Below are 19,062 nucleotides of genomic sequence, written 5' to 3'. Positions count from 1 at the left end.
CGACAAGGGGGACGTCAGGTAACTTTAGGTACGCGGGAGATATATATGCAAATATAAGGTCCGTGCCAGTGATAAAACATGGCAGCAAACAATGCGGAAACTGGCAGGAATTAATGGTAGCGCTGCGAAGCGGGAGAGATAGCTTTATCTCGCAGTTGACGTTTGCATTTGCGTACAACGGTACGGGCGACTGCCACTGTCCCGTCCTGGTAATGTATTGTTGGAGAAATCTAACGTACAGGGAGACAAAGAACGAAACGTGCAGGCTTTTAAAGCATGCTTGCATATAGGGCAACTGTAGCAAAACTGGATGACAAAAAGAAAAAGTCTTAGGCGGCCCGCACATTCTGAGCCAGACAGGGAACAGTGAGACATAAAGCTGATAGCTTAGGTGGATTAGAGTTTCTACTTTGATTACTCGTACATAGCATTTCTGATCGATGTTCGACACTTTACACAAAAAACAAGCATAAAGAAGCGATGCCCGCTGAATACATACATGTCGGTCGCAGACTTTGACTTCCCAGAGAGCGCCCGATGCAGCTTGGACGCCGCCACAGACTTCGAACGCAGCAGACCTTTCCGCTGCACACGGAAAACACCACCCGTCAGAGACATTCACTGGTTATTACATCACAAGGTCAACCTGACATGGACGAACAGAAAGCGCCACCCAACACTTGGTAAGCAAAATAATCGGTAGATGCTGTGTCTTCACAACTACCAAGTGGACACTTGCGTTGCCTTGCAGTGATATACCGAACAGCAGAGCGTTTGCCCTGCTGGAATGAAAGAGGTTCCCAAATGATTTACGAGAACGGACAAGACCACGGGTCCGCAATCATGTGTGTGTACGTATCAGTCTACCAACGTCACGGACTGATGGAGATGGAAGCGGCCTACTATTCCATGGAATAATGAGCACGTCAACTCTCGAAAAATACCAAGAGTCCCAACAGTACGCGCGTCTCGACACCTCGCAGATGAAGACCTTGATAACCCGACAACGCCATTCTAATATTCATAGCACGCAGCAGCCGAAAATCGAGTCACCACCCACACCATCACCCTTCTGACACCAGAAAGATCCATCACGTTGTGACACATGAGCGTCGTTTATAAATGTCACGCCACACCCATAATGTCGCTCCTGGAATTCAGTCTTTCGGCAATCCCGCGCTGCACAACCCATAAACTGCAACCGACACCTCGAGAAAAGATGTGTTGACACCCCAAAAAAAAAAAGATGGTTTCATAAAATGTGTATATGGCGACGCCCTCTTGGGCGACATTCCTGGCTGGAGGAGTTGCAATGGAACAAGACTGGTTGCAGTGAAAGTTCACCTCGCCACGCGACTTCTCAATGGCGTATACAGATATGGGTCACGTCAAGCGTGGCCGGCGTCTTACATAGCTACGACATGAGGTAGGCAGTTTTTTTTTTTTTTTAAGGGTTTAGCGTGATATGTATTCTTCAAGGTTGTCAGCTAAAGGAGTGACTCCCAGGCGTCCCGAATAATACAAGTAGACGTGACAAACTAGTCCCTCTGCTGGAAACTTAGATCGAATACCTTTATTACGTACTCAGTGCAAAAGACTCTCCAGAACTGCCTGCTACCTACACTTGCAAGACAAGTGTTTGCCTTTTTCACAACCGCTACACAGGGTGTACCGGTGAATCGTTCCTTTGCGTTCCGTGTGATTATAGGTCTCGTCGTGGTTTCCTCCTCTATATCATGTGATTGTATATTTGCTCCCGCGATAAGTAAATTCCTCTCATACTTGCGCCGAGATAAGGGAGATACGGTATATTTTGGTAAGAAAAGGCTGAGGAGTTCGCAACTGATTCTTAGCAGCAGCTACTGCTATTAGAGAGTTTTAGTTGGAGCGTGCGCTTTTGCATCGCGTACGCCAGGAAGTATGGCATGTTCATACTACGCGCGGACAGTACGCAAAGTCACGTCCTGCCCCCCCCCCCCCCCTCCAGGACCCCCTCCTATTTCCTCGCGTACACGGAGAGGAAACCTCTCTATTAATCGCCAGTTGGCAAGCACCAGGAATTCAGTACACCTGATGGAAAAACACGACGGGTGGCATACGTACCTTATCAACCCCTTCTGTTACATCCTATATCCTGCACATAGCAATGTCAAAGTAGTGGATTCGAAGGCTGTTTCATGCCAATATCTCTCCCACGTGTCCTGCATCATTTTACCTAATCCACTGTTTCTCCTCGTCAGTGCAGTAGCTCCTCCTGCTGTCCTGCACTGCCTTTGACACCATGCATGTCTGTCTAGGTCTACCGTGTCTCGCCGGATGGACTCATGTATGGACCACATACCGCGTCTAGCATCACAGCCTCCACGATCTACACTGTCAGATCTGCACGACCTCTATACCTCATGTCCTGTCCTTCGCTATATATGTGTGCGATTATGTCTGCAGTCCGTGCTACCTCTGCACCTCGTAATTGTTCATTATAACTCGAAGCACACACCGCTCAACAGATTTCACACAATCGCGCCACTTTGAACTGCACGTACATGTTCTCTGCCTCGACTTTCCTCGTAGTTATCTCTGATCACAGACCATGCTTAACATCCCATTCCACTTGTTTATTACTAGTTATCCGGACTTACCGGTGAGAGAGGATCCCTCTCGTTGAGCCTGAGGTTGTCGCTGGGAAAGAGATCTTGGATCCGGTCCAGATCTGTCTCTTCTTTTCCCGGGTCGCCCCGCCTTACCATCTGCAGAGAAAAAGAAAGGAAGAAACAACGTTAGGCGTGGTCGTTTGACAAATTGCTGCTCAACGCTTCCTTCGATCGTTATAAATATCGCCTTCCAATTAGGTAGCGTGACACGTGCATTTTGTTATTTTCGACGTTCCGGTTGTCACGTGTCGATTTAACCGCGTCTTCAGCAGCAGGAAGATGTACGCATGCACGTGGCTATGGAATTCCGCTAAGCGTCACGTAAGCACGTTCCGCGTTTCGATGCCGCGCTTTTCCGCGTATAGTCCACGAGAAAGCGTGAGAACGCTTCGCTGAGCTGTGAGACGTTGCTACTACGAGTGAAACGATATGACATCGTTGTGTGCGGTCAGGATGGAGCCGCTAAGGGTTTGTTTTGTTTCGGGTTAGCGCCGCGAAACAACTGTGGCCATGAACGGCTTACACACGTGGACAGACGGAGAGAGAACAGCAGGAAGGAGTGGGAGACAGGGTTAGTTATGATACATCCTGGGCCGACTTCAGGGGTAACTTTGCCGACGTTCTAAGAGTTAGGGGAGAGCTTTGCGTGAACCAATGCGCATGAAGTACTAAGTATACGAGAAGTGACTGCAACACGGAATCTCCCAGACACACGACCAAGTGGCCGAAAAGAAAAAAAAAAAAGGTTATTTTCACTGTCGGTGGAAACGTCACGGAATATAAATAAATTTGGCAACAACACACGTTTCAATTAAACATCTCGCGGCTGATGACTAACGTCCCATTCTTATGTCGTGTGCTGCGGTCCCCTGTCGCTTGGAGCCGCTTCCAGACTTTTCCAGACATTTGGGCCTCACCACATGGCCCCGTTTTGGCCGTGCTCTGCGGGGAGGACCTAGAGATGCAAAATTTCCAAATATTTTGAATCGCTCGAGAGAAAAAAAAAAAAAAAGGTTCTTTTCGGGGTTTTTTCCCCCGGAAAAATTGGAAGAAATGGAAACAAACGTGGTTACAGCGTCTCTTTTCCATTTAAAGTGGAGTCGTAGCATTGCCGGCCAAACAACAGCATATAATGAGCTAGAAGCTTTAGTAGTGTTCATCCTCTAGGCATAAATGCAGAGCAGAGCTGTCTAGGTAATTAGAACAACCGGTCCACTCCAACCAGAACTCCAACATTATGTAAACGCGATGGCGACCGCTTGGCGCGGCCATCCAGACGGAGCTCTAAGTTGGTGATTATTGGAGGATTAGAGGCATCTAAGGCACTGTTGGCGGGTTGGAACGCATCAAAGGCGCGAGACTTTCTATTTTTGAATTTTTCTCCTGGAAATTTTGGGCAATTTTTCCGGAGACGAGGAAGAAAAACGAAATAAACTGTCCCCCCCCCCCCAAAAAAAAAAAATCCGTTTTTTTTCCCGGTGCTTCGCATCTCTAGGAGGACCTCGATATTCCCGGTTGTGAAATCCCCGATCTCGTAATTCCCGTTCTCGAAACAAGGAAAATGAAGGCGAATGCTCGATTGCTTCTTAAGATGATATGCTGTGTTTAAAAACACGACGTCGCTATTTAAGCACTCAAATCCACGAGTTTACAATATCTGTTCAAGTCGTCTTAGCGAACGAAAGCCACATTTTAGCAGACGTTAGGCTTAGCAGGGCGGACAAAACGGAACAGCACGTTGGTTAGTTCATGATTAGCTTAGTCCAAGTTCGGTATTTGAATTTGTATGTCCAGGTTAGTCCAATTTCGCCGTTGGCAGTTTCCAACGCGCGCCGTATAAGCGTTACGGCGTATGCCTGCATCTACATTCATGGAGCATACATGTTCATGTTTTCTTATTTCTTCCAATAGAGTCCAATGTACGTGAAACTCTTCCTTCAGTTCTATATAGCCTCTTGTATACATATTCACATTCCGTTTCTCTCTTTGCTCGTACAGCTCGAAGCAGAGTTAACTTGAACGCGCCCCCGACCTGCGGAGCGGGAAGAGTGACACCCTAGCGGCACTTGGGCGAAATGAAAGAGTGTTTTGACTGTCCCGCTTGTGCTGCGGGAGTGTCCGCCTTGTTATGAGCTGTTGACTCGGCATTGCATTACCATTGTATACTTGCGATATCGGCCTGCATACACCTCTACATAACCGTCAGCCAAAACACTGTTTCCCTTTATTTCTCGTAAGCGCCGCTATAGGGTGGCTCTCTTTCCGCTCCGCAGGTCGGAGGCGCGTTCAAGTTAACTCTGCTTCGAGCTGTACACGAAGCGTGTATCGCAGCTGTCAAGAAGGTTTGGTTCCTCGCACCTCCCTTCACCAGCCCTTCTTTTGCGAACACGTTCGTCTCCTTTCTCTCTGATTGTCGTGTTTTGTCAAAATAACCTACCAGACGCTCAACAACAATTTACGAGAATTTTCCACTACGCAGATCAGGATAGTGTGGTGCCAGCGAGGCAAGAGATTCCAGTGGTGTGCGTGCAAGGACTTCATTTCAGTGGGGCTCAACATGAACCAACCCGTCGTTATCAGAGGCCAAACAAACAAAGTCGTCAGTGCTCACGAGCGTGCACCGATGATTTGGAAATCCAATAATTTCATCCCCACAACGGAGGTTACACCAGGTGGGGCCACAAGTTGCAATAGAGAACATACCAGAGGCCCTTTCATCATATCGGGCTCGCGTCTGTTTATTTCTTATCATGACCAGAGCTCGGTCCTTCACGTGCTGTAGCGATAGGAAGGAAAACAGCCTATCGATATTCATATTTTTCTCACCGGGCACGTAAATTCCGATGGTGGCAAGCGTATATATTATCGCAAGATAAATAGTGCTGCGCGCGCCTGTGTGCTGGACGCGTTGGTCACACCACGTTCACGTGCCATTGTTTTTATTGCACTGCTGAGATGACATGTATCGCGTACCCGATAAGGATGAAGCAGGCGGTAGCAAGATCAGCAACAACGATAGCCATAAAGGTAAACAGCGGAACATGTTCCCGCCAACAGCATGCTCAACTGGGATCCCATCGATTCTTAACTAACCATCGAATGCTTCACATGAAACAATGCGTATATCACCATCATCATCAGGTAACTTTCGCTATGAGATAAGCTATAGCTGGACAGAGTACAGTCTCAGCAAGTGTGCCGAGAAACTGGGGTCCACTTCGATATAAACCGGTCGAGGTCCACGGTACAAAATAAATGGTTCCTGGTCTCCGCTCTAAAATAAACGGCTTAAAATCCACAGTCGCGGAATTCTCGCATTCTCACTGGACGGCAGGCAGTGTGACGTCACCGTGGGGTCAAGCTTGGGTGGACAGTGTCCACATCCGCCGTAAGACGTAGTCCCTTCCCTAAATAACATGGCAAATTCCGCTGGTCGTCGTAGTGCAGAGAAAGCTACACTAGCTCGAGCGTGCATGTTGTACCGGTCGCTTAAATACAACGTGCGTCGCGCTCATTGATCGTTCCCTTCGCTCAGCCATAGCCTCCTAGTATACAGGAGGCTATGGCTCAACCCACACCGGCGCGCTATGCTGCACGTAAACGGCACCAGAATTCATAATTGCAACGACGTACGACAGTCGTAGAATATATGCATTTTTTGAATATTTCTAAATAATATTCTTGAATATTTAAATTTTTTTAGACGGGGGACTTAGAGGTTGCAAACTTGGCAACTGGGGGACATCAATGCACCCCCAGTTATACTGTGCATGCTACTGCATGGAAAATGGAGGAATATATCTAGCTCTCGATTAACGAATGCTAGAAGACATAATGCCCCGCATAATGCGCGCTGTGCTATCTGGTGGTCTGAGACGTATCATTGTGTGTGTTTCACGACTCAGTTCTAACACTTCTGGGATCTCTCCGTTACAAGCTAACTGCACCGCCCCCACTGTGCCCTCCACCCAGAAGGAAGACACAACGTGTCCCCCCAACCTTGCACGCATGGTATTTAGCAGGTAAAAGATCGTAAAAGCAGCGCCGTGAGGCGTGATCGAATTCAACGTATGTTTCACGAGAAAGGCCACTGAGTCATACCTCCCAGTGCATAGCTCAGTACGGTGTACCACGCAATCAAGTCATTACTGCAATGTTGACGTCAAGCAGTACTCACGTTAGATATCCAGTAAATGCAGAACATCTTGGTGGTTATATCCAAAAAGAAATCCGTGTCAGTTGGAAACCATTAATCCGTGTTAGTAGTAATCCGGTTTCGGCGTTGTTCACAGTCACACAGACATCAGCGCAACAGTGCACTTCAGTTAAACGTTATGGAGTTAAGGTAAACTTCTCAAGCCCTGAACGCGCATGAGAAATTAGCGTCTAAACATCTTTCGTATGCTATCCCGCGCAAGACACACACTCACACATGACAGGAAATAGAGCGTCAGAGTTCCGGAAGTTCTTTGCAGAAAAGATGAACCACGAGGGGGCATCCAGATGTAAAATAAGATCAGCTACGTCATACGTGACGACATGACAGGGTGAACTGTGGGGACGTCCTAGAAAAAGGGAAGATAATTCTGAGGCAGTCAGATACCAGAGAGGGTGATGACCTTGATAAGGGAAGGACAAAGGCTGTCTTGTCATGTGGTACGTTGCCGAGAACACGCTTTGCTGAAGAATGCCTCCTTTCCAAAAATGGGGGTCAGCACCAGTTGTGGAATGAAACATGCTTTTTATTGTGGGAGGCATATTATTGAATGTTACTGCACAATATTGTCATAGAATGAAATAATGAATTGTGAATTAATGAATAACTATGAATTGAATATTACTGAATAATATTCTCACATAGAGGATAAATAACTGATAATTTATTGTTTATTTTATTTATTTCGACAAACTGTTGGCCCCTAAGGAGATCGAATTCGTAATTAAATATTACGAATAATACTAAATATCCGATGCAGCCACGATTCAGCAATTCTTAACACAAGAAAAGGGTAGAATTTATTGCAAGGAGTTTCAAATATTTCGAGACATCTTTGCAATGCACGTTCTGCCTGTCTGTATTTATTTATTTATACGTTTAAGAATACTGCTAGCCCCAGGGGCTGCTACAGGAACGAAGCAAAAAGATCTGGCAGAAACAGAGCTGAACTAATTAAGAACATGCGCGTAGTATTTTGTTGCGACTTTATTTCAGAGTTCGTTTTCATTTTCACAGGACGATCAACCCTTGATGAAGAATATGCGACCGGCAGCATATTTTTAACATGTATACGCACAGACAATTAAAGTTAAGAATGGTATTGAAGCGGTCCGTATGATATGCATTCACTGTTGCATCTCCGTCGCTGGATCAGCTGATTGACTTACTGATCCCTGCTGCTTCGATGGTTTTGCACTCTTAAAAATGGGGGGGGGGGGGGTGTCGAGGTAGCTTGCCGTTGTTGGCCGCACTCAAGTGGGCATCGTCACGACTATAGCCAAAAAAAGGAAAAGAAGGTGGGAGAAAGGGGAGTTAAAAATGGACTTCACCACATAGCACGCTCCTAGCCAACCATCATCCTGCATGACAACGTTCGCTGCCTTACGCTGATGAAAACGGGGGGATGGGAGGAGTACGCCATTTTTGTGGGATAATGGTTGGCCAGAAGCGTGCAATGCGGTGAAGCTCAGTTTATAGCGTGTACGATAACTGCATGCAGTGGCGCGTTTTACGGTTCATCGTCGTAGTAGGTGGCTGCTAAGAAAGTGCAACACTGCGGTTCCGCTATCCTGTTGAGGAAAACGTGACTCGACGAAGGCAGACGAAATCGCATGAAAAGTGAATACGGAACGTGACGTTTCGAAACGTTCCGGATTCGTAAGATTCTTTTGACTCGGCAACATCTGACGCCACCTAGTGCAAAAAGTGCGAAACTTCTCCTCGCGGACTGAAAAATCCCGTTACCTAGACACCGACACAAAAGGAATGGGATTCACCGGTCGCGTTGTTCGTCACTTATGATCGATAGAAAAAAAGAAAACGAAAAAGAGAGAGAGAGAGAGAAAAAAAGACGCAATTCATACTCTCTCCCCGCTCCTTCTCACACAAACCGACAATGCGGAGCGCTCTCTCATTGGTCTCCGTAAACAATTTGTCCAGTCATCGTGGGAGATCGTTTGAGAAGGCCAATCAGATACTTCTCTGCGTTGTCCTGCTTCTTGAGAAGGAGAGGGAGAGGGAAAACGTAAATTGTGTTTTTTTTTTCAATCGATCACGAACGAAGCATCGAATGAGTCCCGTTCCTTTCATCTTGGTGTCAAAGTAACACGGTCAAGGTAACAAGGTGGTGTCATCTTTCAGTCGACTCTTAATGACTATACGCCACGCCATTTAAGCGATCGAGATTTATTTATGTAGGTGGCGTTCCGTCGACACATCACGTCATCCGAAAAAAGTGGACCACGCGTTCAATTTCATGGTCGTAACACACACGCAACCTTTCGGAATCGCCGATAATTCGAATCCTGTTATCCCGAAGTTATATTCTCCTCCACGTGCGCTTCTCCGGATAAACACTCACGAACACTTCGGAGGTACAGACCCACATACATAGCCGTCGGGAAAAATCGTGGACCACATCCGATTCCGCACACGCATCGACACTGTATAGTATATATACTGTTCATCCGCTTTAGGTTCCCAGATCCGGTTCTTTGACTCCGAATGGCAGCTATAACTCTACCACTTTACGAGAGTCCCCAAGTCGGAATTAGATCCGATTTCCACAACTGTTACCTTATTGCAAAACTCCGGAAGATATATACGCCCGTATGTATGCAGTTACTGAACACACGGCGCTTTTATTGGGCAGTTTATTTGTATTTTATTTCTGTCTTCCGCTTTGATCGGTTTACTGTCGGGGGCCGTGATTCGCCTGCGATGACGTTGTTCGATAAGAGAACTTGAGGTCGTGCCAATTTGGGTCGGATTGGTATTGAGATAAGGGTATTGATAAGAGTATAGGTCCACAGAGAGTGGGCGTTTACAGGCTTTGCTCTACGGTGTAGGTCGCCCGAGAGACAGATTAGTAATTAGGTAAATGAAATAAATGACTGCATTGTATCGAGGTGCTGATCATGTTGTTTAATTGTGTTCGGAGTCGGTACAGAACAATGCAGGGTTCAGGATCACGGAGGTATACCCACCTTGGATTGTTCTGCTTTTCTTGGTGCGTTATGCTGTTAGGTAATTATGCACTAGCAGAACGTAAACTCGTAAAACGTGTTTTGCTGATTCGACAGAAAATGCTTAAAACGTTGATGTGTATGTAATTGGCTGCTCTTCAATATATAACCAACATGGGGATTCGCGGATCGTTCAGCCCAGTCGTCACTGATATCCTCCATCAAGTCCTGCGTATAAGACATCACGGTCATCATATATCCCTGCAGTGGGTCCTGGGCCACTGTGGTTTGAGCGGAATCGAAGAGGTCGACATAGCAGAAACGGCTGCCCAACAATCTTGGACGGTTAATTGTACCAATAGTGTTGTCGAGAAGAGACAGGAGATCACTCCTGACTAAGCTCGCCAACAGTGGAGTCAGGACATCACTGACAGGTCTCTCATGTATTCGGTGGATCCAAATTTGTCTTCCTCAGTTCCACACCGTTTACAACGTGATTTTACGTCCCTCTTATACACAGGCTTCATCTCAACGTAGCCTTCACTCTCCAATTCAAGTACCGGATCGGATACTGTGACAGCAGTCTATGCTCCAAATGTGGCGTCGTGGCTAGCATCGAGTACCTCCTAACAGAATGTGAGCTCTATGAAACAAAGAGGAGGCAACTCTGTGCTCAGTTGAATAGTGCTAACAGACGACATTCAACCTGGCTGCAATTATTGGTCCATTTCAGGACCACGTGCAACACCGTCGATGTCTTCTGATGTTCTTCGAGTTCCTCTACTCCTCTCTATCATACTCTGTATCCCATACTCTGTGATTGTTCTTCAGTCCCATTGGTGCTTCTTTCGTGTTTTTCTTTTTTTGTTGTTGTTCTTTCTTCATCTTCCTTTTGATTGGCATAGCGCAGGCAATGGACTTGATGCCTCATATCTCACATATAATGTTTCGCGTGAACGGTGTAGTGTACTGCTCTCCAGCCAGGGGCGGATCCAGACCCTCGGTTTGGGGGGGGGGGGGCGGTTCCTTTGTTGAAGCTTGTAGTGGGGGAGGAGAGAGAGGGAAATCCAATATATATACTGACCATTTTTGGGGGAGGGGGCGATCGCCCAACCGCCCCGCCCCCCCTCCTGGATCCGCCACTGTCTCTAGCGGTGAATCACCCGACTATCACGATTTACTTGTTGTTGTCGTCGCTGTTGTTGTTTTGTAATTGTAGTGCGCTGTGATGAAGCAGATGAGAAAAAGGTGATGTGCATGGGTACAAGCTTTCCTGGAAGGGTACATAAACCAACAGACGGTCTTGTTACATTGCAGATGCCACCATGTATCCCTATATCTTATTTTGCTGCCAAAATCGCTTATACAATATGTTGTATAATTTGTCATGAGATTTAGTATCACTTTTGACATTTTCGACACACCCTACACTCACGCACAGCCCCATTTCCAAATGGCGAACATAACGTGTTGCTACTTGGTCAGGATACGATTCCGATTAAGCCTGCCTCTTAAGACACAAACATACGATCATTATCAACACCTCAATACCCACTAGGCTACGTGGACCCCCTTTCCGCTGGTTCTTACATAATGGGCGCGAAATCATTTGAGACACATGTACCAGGGTAGATGTATGACTTAAAACGGCAAAATAAGTCCGTCCCACTGAATGCAAGAACACCCGTTGAAGCCCTGGCGTGTTGGTCACGATTCTCCAGTGGCGTGTGTTTAATATCTCTATAGAGGTGTCGGGTATAGAGTAGAGCAAGGTACTCACGCTTCTGGCTTTCTGTGCTGCTTTACAGAGGTCGCTGTAGTCGGGGTGGTGGTTGGGAGTCGCTGAGGACAGCTGAGCAAGGTACTGGTCATACTGCAGGAGCCGTTCCAGCTGCACAAGGACACAACAAGAAGCAATGAGACAAAAGAGATCAGATAAGGAGATGAGCGATTGTGTAGAAATATGACGATAGTCAGCATGCCTATGGTATAGTGTTGCATGTATCTTATAGTATGTGACTGTACGTTTCGAGTACGCCTATGGTGCGACATGCGAGTCATGGTGCGACATGAATGAGTCATGTGACTTTGCAAGGCCAAAGACGTCACGCGTCCAGTCCTGCCCCGTACGCTGCAGGCATTGCAGAGTCCCGTTTAGCGTTCCATACAAGAAACAGTTCTGGTTGGTGCACAGAGTGGCGTATTCGAACAAAAATCACTACCCTACACGCCATATAGCCATTGTTTTCCTTTCGAGATTTCCGCAGCACAAGAGTTCGCAAGAAGCATCCACAACATGAAAGCCGCATATCTGTCCGCACTTTATTATCTGGCAATGAAGCCAACGACAGAAAGCCAGGAGGAACGTTAAACCGTTACGCCAACAAAAACAGCCAGGAAATAATACGCACTTCTTCTAGAAATCTGGCAAAAAAAGCACGTGACATGTGGCACTGAACAATATCGTTCGGAAGGATACATAAATATACTAAGCGCTTTCCATCTGACAGGATAACCACGACGTCTACATGATCTAAACACAGTGCACCACCTCTCAGAGAACGCAGATAAAAGGCTTTTCAAAAGCCACCTGCGACCTGCGTGACATTTATGAAAAAAAGAGAAAAAAAAGCACATATCGAGATGCATGCAAACAACAAATGAGGCCATTGCGTCGGTCATAAAGGCCTCACCGGTAGTGTTGCAGAAACAGAGGTCTTTGACATGCGTAACCTACATGGCAGACCATGCTGAACAGGGTGCTAATGAACCAACTCTCGCTTTTCCAACAGTCATCTAATGGGCTATAGAACAGTCGATTTCTGAATCGTCCGATCCTTACATGATGTATGACTGTACGCTTGGATCTATACGGCACGTTAGGCTTCGTTGTAGCGAAAGTCATGACGGCGGCTTCCCGAGTCAAAGGTTGCCTTTTGAAGAAGACTTTATCTGCGGTCGCTCGTGCAAGATGGATGGTTTGCCCTCAATTGAGAATGTTTTGTTGCTCACTGTTCTGGTGCATGCACTTCTGGTTTAAGGGATGTTGGTGCACGCGCCCATGGAACAGGACGTGTTCTCTGCTTTTACTGTCGTCTGCTAGAAATGTGTCGTCGTCTGCGATGTACTAAGCGCACCAATAAAAACGTTTGCTTTGTGGGTAACTGGGTGATGTATATGGAAGTCAAGGACTCTTATCAAAATTTGGCAGCATTCTATGCAATCTGTCAACGACAGTCGGGCACACAAACATGTTTCTTTGAAACAAGCTGTGCTCGATCAACCGCATTAAAGGCCACCTCCGCAAAAAAAAAAAATTCCGAGGCATTGCTCAAACATACACAAAGTTGGCAAAGTTTTCAAAACAATCCCCCCCCCCCTCTCCTCCGAGTGCCAATCTTTCATTTCACGTTGCTCAATTTCTCTTCCACTTGCCAATTCATATACGGCAAGAACGAAACCCACACTGTGCGCTACACTTAATAGTGAACAATCACAGCAACAAGCCTTTCGCCACTCGAACCGTACATCAAACAAAAACCGCAGCCTTGAGCACGATTCGACACGGCATCAGGGCACCGCCAGCAAACGAGGTGCCAGCTTACGTAACGGCAAGACCCCCTTCAATCGTCGTCCTAACGGTTTGGCGCAGTTCATTGTGTGCAGCGAACCTACACACTAAACACAAGATCTCGTTGATGATATCGCTGACGCCCAGCAGCCCAACTGCTCTCCGCTGTCATTTCGAGAAAAGAAACAATGCGGAGGCGAGCGCGAAGCATTGAGATCGTTGTAAGCGGGTTGATAGGATACAAGCCACGCTTCTCGAACCGCAATGTTTACGTTGTAGTGTGACGTGCGTCTGACGTGTTGCAGTGTTGTTGTTCGAGGTCAAGTTAAAGTTGTCGATTGTTCGTAGTGGTTGTGTAGAATGAATTCTGGAAGGCTGGTCGGTATACAGCACAACAGCGCAACAAATGACCTGAGAGTGTCTGCTTTTTTTTTTTGTGTGCAGTCCATCTTAGTGGTCAATGCACGAAAAAAGTACATATTTGCAGTGTGCGTATTTTGTTCGTGTATTTGTTCTGATAGTGACTGGAAGCTGGTGATGCATATAGAAATCATAGCGAATACAAGACAGCATTCAGCTATTGGGTCTTTCATTCCTAGCAAATGACTATGCGTCAAATGACGAACATCGCATATGTTTGAGTGGCGGTCACGATTACAACTGTCCCTGAAAGTAAAAGATCACCCGTGAAGCGAAATCATCGTTCCAATTGTCTTTCCCTTTCAAGGACATTTCGCTGTGACCCATCGCTATATCTGGGTTGACGCGACGATGCGAGTCCAAAGCCGTATAAGTTCCGTGATACGAAGTGAGCCGTAATTCAGCAGAATGTCCTGTTCTGAATGCTGTATGCCAGAAACAGAATTGGTAATTTCTGCGCACACAAACTTGCAGCAATAGATGGAGGCAGCCGTCAATTCGTAATTCATTAAGCACCTGAATCACCAATGTGTTTGCTTTCTAGATCTGTTCTCTGTCTCTGTCTACAAACCACAAGCCCATAGCCTTGAACGAGTGAAGGAACAATGGGCGCGAAGAAATGAAGATGGATTTTAAATCGATGGAAGTATAAAACGCTTAGAGGGAGAGTTAAAGAAGAATGATTATGTATCACCTTGAATGGCACCATGACGAGTAAACATGCCTCATGAGTTCGAAAGCTGTAGCAAATCGTGTGTGTCTATATTTTGGATCAAGGATATATACTAGAGTGTCCGATCGAGAAATCACGTTTTCCTAGGAAGTTCACGTTTTGAGGAGCTATTAACTGTGGCGATATCTATCGCTTTTCCTCATTTCTGAGGGGCACTTTACTGGGAAAAATTGCAGAGCAATAAGATTATATGATGGTGTGATAAGGTAGGTTAACATATACTTCGAGTGAGTGAATAGATAACGCCGTGTACGCACCAGTGATTCTTTAGTGTAGGGTTAATTCTCGCACTTCGATATCTGTTGTATACGGACGCGTGATTTCGACAAACAAGAGATAAAGGCGGTGTGTACTTGTTCTTGAGGAATGTATGATGATACAAGGGAGTGTAGGAGGAGTCGCGCTCAGCACGGTAGCAGACGACCTTCTGCTCACGCATGCGTGGCGAGAGAGGTAATAAGGGCAGAGTCTGATTTTCACGCATGCGCAAACACGCGTGGTTTCGGGTGGAATGTGAACGCATGAGCGCGCAAAGGTCCTGCAAAACATATTTGTTTATACTTCATTTGAATATTTGCGACACTGAAACATAAAGGAAACAGCAAAGGAAAACAACTGTCTCAGTTGCACAGAGAGCAAAAATAAAACAAAGAAACGTCAGTACGCGGATTTGATGCGGACCCGTGATGGATTTATGGATACGGTGTCCTGATGATGACCACGTGATGGACGTAGCGCGGAAAATATGCGCTCGCTGATACGGAATTTTAAATAAGGCCAAGTGAGGCATAAACAAAGACGCATAATTGCAGGATTGCACACAGACTGGATGTATAGGTTCGAGTTCATCTATGATCGAGAAGGCGAGAACGCACAGAAAGAAGTTACTACAAGGCCTTGTACCGCAACTGCGGCAACGTGATTGGCCTTCACTTGTTACGTCACATTTCGTGGAGTTGCGCGCTGAAGAAGACGTAAGCGTGGATCTCTAGCGAGATCACATGACGCGACGCGATGATCTGCTGACGCACATATATATGTGGCGTATCATTTTCCCTCTCTCCCTCATTCGGAATAATTTTTCAAACGAATTATGCAACCCGATGCAGTACTCATTAAGAAAATAGCCCATTCGATAAAGAAATTACGAATCAAGCGTGATTTTACTGGCGTTCCGTACAAATTCGACACCGGAGGCCCGCTACCAAAAAAGAAAACTTTGCGACGCAAGTGAAACGAGTTTCAACGCAGACCCTGCAAGCCAGGAATGTGGTTCTTCTTTCACCGCCCAGATGTTAATGAAGGCAGAAAGAGGAAATAAAATACAAGTATAGTAAGGGAGATAGAGATTATGCAGGAAGGAAGACCGTCGTATGAGTCCATCACGTGAGTTTACAAAATACGTGCCACTTCGCACTGCATGTTTGTTATTATCGTGTAAAGTTTAAAAAAAAAACTTGCCTTTTAAGCATAGTTTAAGCACACGTACATAATCATCTACACACGAAGAAGAAAGGAAGCCCGTACAGGTAAAAGGCACTCGACTGTTGCGCAGAGTGGCCGAGAAAATTTATTGTTTCGCTGGCGGCCGCTCCGAAATTTATCGGTGTAAATTAGGGACCGCCGCGGCGGCAGACGTGGTTTGTGTTTTCTCTTACTTTTCGAAAACGTCCTACGAGCAATGGAGGAATGAACCCCACGTTTTAGGAAATTTATGGGCTTAGTGTCACGAAGACGTGAAATTAGATGATTTACAGCTAGGTGCAGTACATCGTTGATAAAAGAAAGTAGAAGATAAATTGAAGTTGTATATTAAGCGTCATCCTATCCCGTTCGGTCGAGGTAGAAAGCGGAAAGAATTTCTACTGGACGTCACCCCTTGGGCTGTGAGTCGGCAGGCTTTTTGAGGTACAAGCTTTTGAGTGATAAATGAACTATGCGTACTTATAGTGGTGGCTGCTGCATATGGCGAGTTGCAAACAGAAATGTGAATACCATTCTTTCATATGTAATTTCAATGCGTGAAGAGTAATCGCAAGAACTGAACTGGCCGCCTCATTAATTTGTATTGTTACAGTGCGGCTTTGGCTTCGCGGTTTCCCCTCTCAGCGAGCGCCACCTATGAACCGTGTTGTGAAGAAATGATGATAATGATGACAACGTATGTAGCTGTTCAACCCGTCTTCAACCCAAGAACGGCATGAAGTGTAGTCCGTCAACCCCAACAACAGTTGCTCCGCCGGAGAAATTATACTATTCTGCCACCAGGTGCCGCCTTAGGGCTCGTAGTTTCGGTTTCGCTATCGGCGCACTACTTGTCGTGACGTAGAGTGATGTGGCTAGCTATTGCAGCCACTAGGGGCAAGAGTAGGGCGAGGCTAAAAATGTGCTGTTCATAGGCACAACACGATTGTAGTTCATTGTTAGAAGGTAATGTCTTGAAGCAGCATAGCTTTTTGACTTTTGCAGTGTTCGGAATTCGGAGAAATATCACAGCTGCCATGAAGAGACTAGCCTCAACTAGAGCTGCTTGGCGACTTAGCAGACAGTGAAATAGTTTCTCCAAGAGCAAAGCGCCCATAACTCACGCTCAAGGCAACGGCTCACAACCTGTTATCGAAGGAACAGCAGTGCACATTACCACACCAAAGCAAAGGCAAGGTAGGCCACCATTCATATAGACGCAACCTTGAATTCGGTCCGCAACCATGTATTTGGGCTCACGCCACAAAGTTACAGGGAGCGACTGAATTGCGAACCTGCCACACCGCGTCCGATGTGAAATAAGTGGAGCTCTCAAACTGTCAAGCAACTTCAACTTCTTTCCTCGAAGGTAAATCGTCAGGGCAGCGCGATGCATTTCCTATCGACGGGTACGGAATCAAAAGTGGCGGGACGGAAGCAGCGTTGCCCAGCTACTTTGTAGTTGTACTGTAGCGCCTTTATGGCCAGACAGGGAAAAATAAAATGTACTTCCGTTGGCTGTTTCGAAGGCTGTAATTAAAGGCAGAGGAAAGAGCCATTCAGCAGAAAGACTTGATTCTATCTCACACACACACAAAAAAAAAAGGAAAAGAAAAGAGAGAGACAGAGAGAGGTACCTATCTCAGATGCTTCCTGGACTTTCCATCAAGCTACTGGAGGCACCAGACGTTCAACAATCGAGGTTAATTCTTTTTGTTCATTACGGGTACTTCGTTTCCGCGGTAATCTATGGAAATAACTACGACTTTCTCTGGTCCTCTGGGCTTAGTTTTGGTTTCTGGAAGACGCTTTAACATGAACAGCTTCAAGACATTTGTGTACAAGCCTTCGGATGGTGCGTGACAGTGTGCAGGAGCAACATTGTGCCATCAGTTGTGCCAATCACAGTAGAGCACATCAACAAAGACTGATTATTAAAGTGATAGTTGGCTGATCGCAGTGTGATGTCCGTCCGTGGCTTTCTATAGGGCAACGGCACCTATAGAGACAAAGCCTGGGGTCAATCACGACGTTGCTTTCAGCGGCAGTAGCCATGCAAACGAGCCACCTGGTGATGTGAACCCGCAATGAAAGTTTCACAGCGAAGAGGGTAATAGACACGGAGAAAATGGGAACCGCGGATAGCGAAAATCACGCGGCTCTGACATCACAGACCTCGCCTCCGCCAGTGAGGCAGCGCACGAGAAGTCACGTGCTTACGGCTGCCAATGGGAATGGACGCAACTCTGAGGTCTGTGACGTCTGCGCTTTGCTCGGGAATGTGTTCGAGGGCTTGTATCTCGCTAAGTACGACACAGAGAAGAATAATTCTTTTTTTCCTCAGTACGCTGGCGTGCAGTACAATGCGTCCATTATGTAATGAACCGCATCTATGAAAGTGTCTCAACCACTTTAAGGCTTGCAGTACAAAAAAAAGAAAAAGAAGAGAAGAAAATGAACAGCATTTCAAAAAGTGTTACGCCGAATGACTGATGGCAAAGGATGGCCCCTTCAAAGTTATCGCATTTCAAAGCGCTAGGCACATGTGGCCAAAGATGCAGCGAATATTTTTGTTCCGTAGGAGAACGGTGAAAGTTGACCTCTCAGGAAAATTATCATGCAGCGAGCGGAAAGAGGTAACCTTGCGTCCTTCCTGTATCAATCACGCAGAAAGAAAAGGGGGCTGACACCCGAAGGTGTTGGTCATGCCCAGAATTGATTTCTCTGTCCAGTTGGGCCTCGGCTGGTTGCGAGTGACCCACAAAGGGTTCTTTTACCCGGCCAAGCGCTGCCTCCGGCAGGAGAAAGCGTGTTTCTATGGACGCCGACAGTCACCAGCACACAACTTGTTTCCCGCTAATATAATGGATGGCCGAACATTATGGGTCACCGCAGGTGACTAAACCACCGGCTTCGTAGACCAGCAAGCAACCTGTGGGTCACGGGGTGCGCTGCCACTGCCATGAGGCGGCCGCCATACGGGTTGCTGAATCTTAAGACATGAACGAAAGCGACAGCATGGTTGATATGTTGCGGAGACC

General features: G+C 46.5%; 1 protein-coding gene across 4 annotated transcripts in view; it reads right to left on the bottom strand.

Moving 5' to 3' along the window:
* Positions 1-19,062, bottom strand: part of LOC135388087 (uncharacterized) — a 333,326-nt gene that overhangs the window by 16,400 nt on the left and 297,864 nt on the right. For all 4 annotated transcript variants that reach the window (XM_064617399.1, XM_064617400.1, XM_064617403.1 and 1 more), the window contains 3 exons: positions 11,614-11,724; positions 2,640-2,747; positions 500-585 (listed from right to left, as the gene is read on the bottom strand). In XM_064617399.1, the coding sequence (XP_064473469.1) occupies positions 500-585; positions 2,640-2,747; positions 11,614-11,724 (305 nt within the window). The remainder of the gene's footprint in view (positions 1-499; positions 586-2,639; positions 2,748-11,613; positions 11,725-19,062) is intronic.

The sequence above is a fragment of the Ornithodoros turicata genome, chromosome 3 (genome assembly GCF_037126465.1).
Source record: "Ornithodoros turicata isolate Travis chromosome 3, ASM3712646v1, whole genome shotgun sequence".
In the NCBI taxonomy this organism is placed as follows: domain Eukaryota; kingdom Metazoa; phylum Arthropoda; class Arachnida; order Ixodida; family Argasidae; genus Ornithodoros; species Ornithodoros turicata.
Note: the sequence above shows the minus strand (reverse complement) of the source record. Positions and strands in the feature narration are given on the sequence as shown.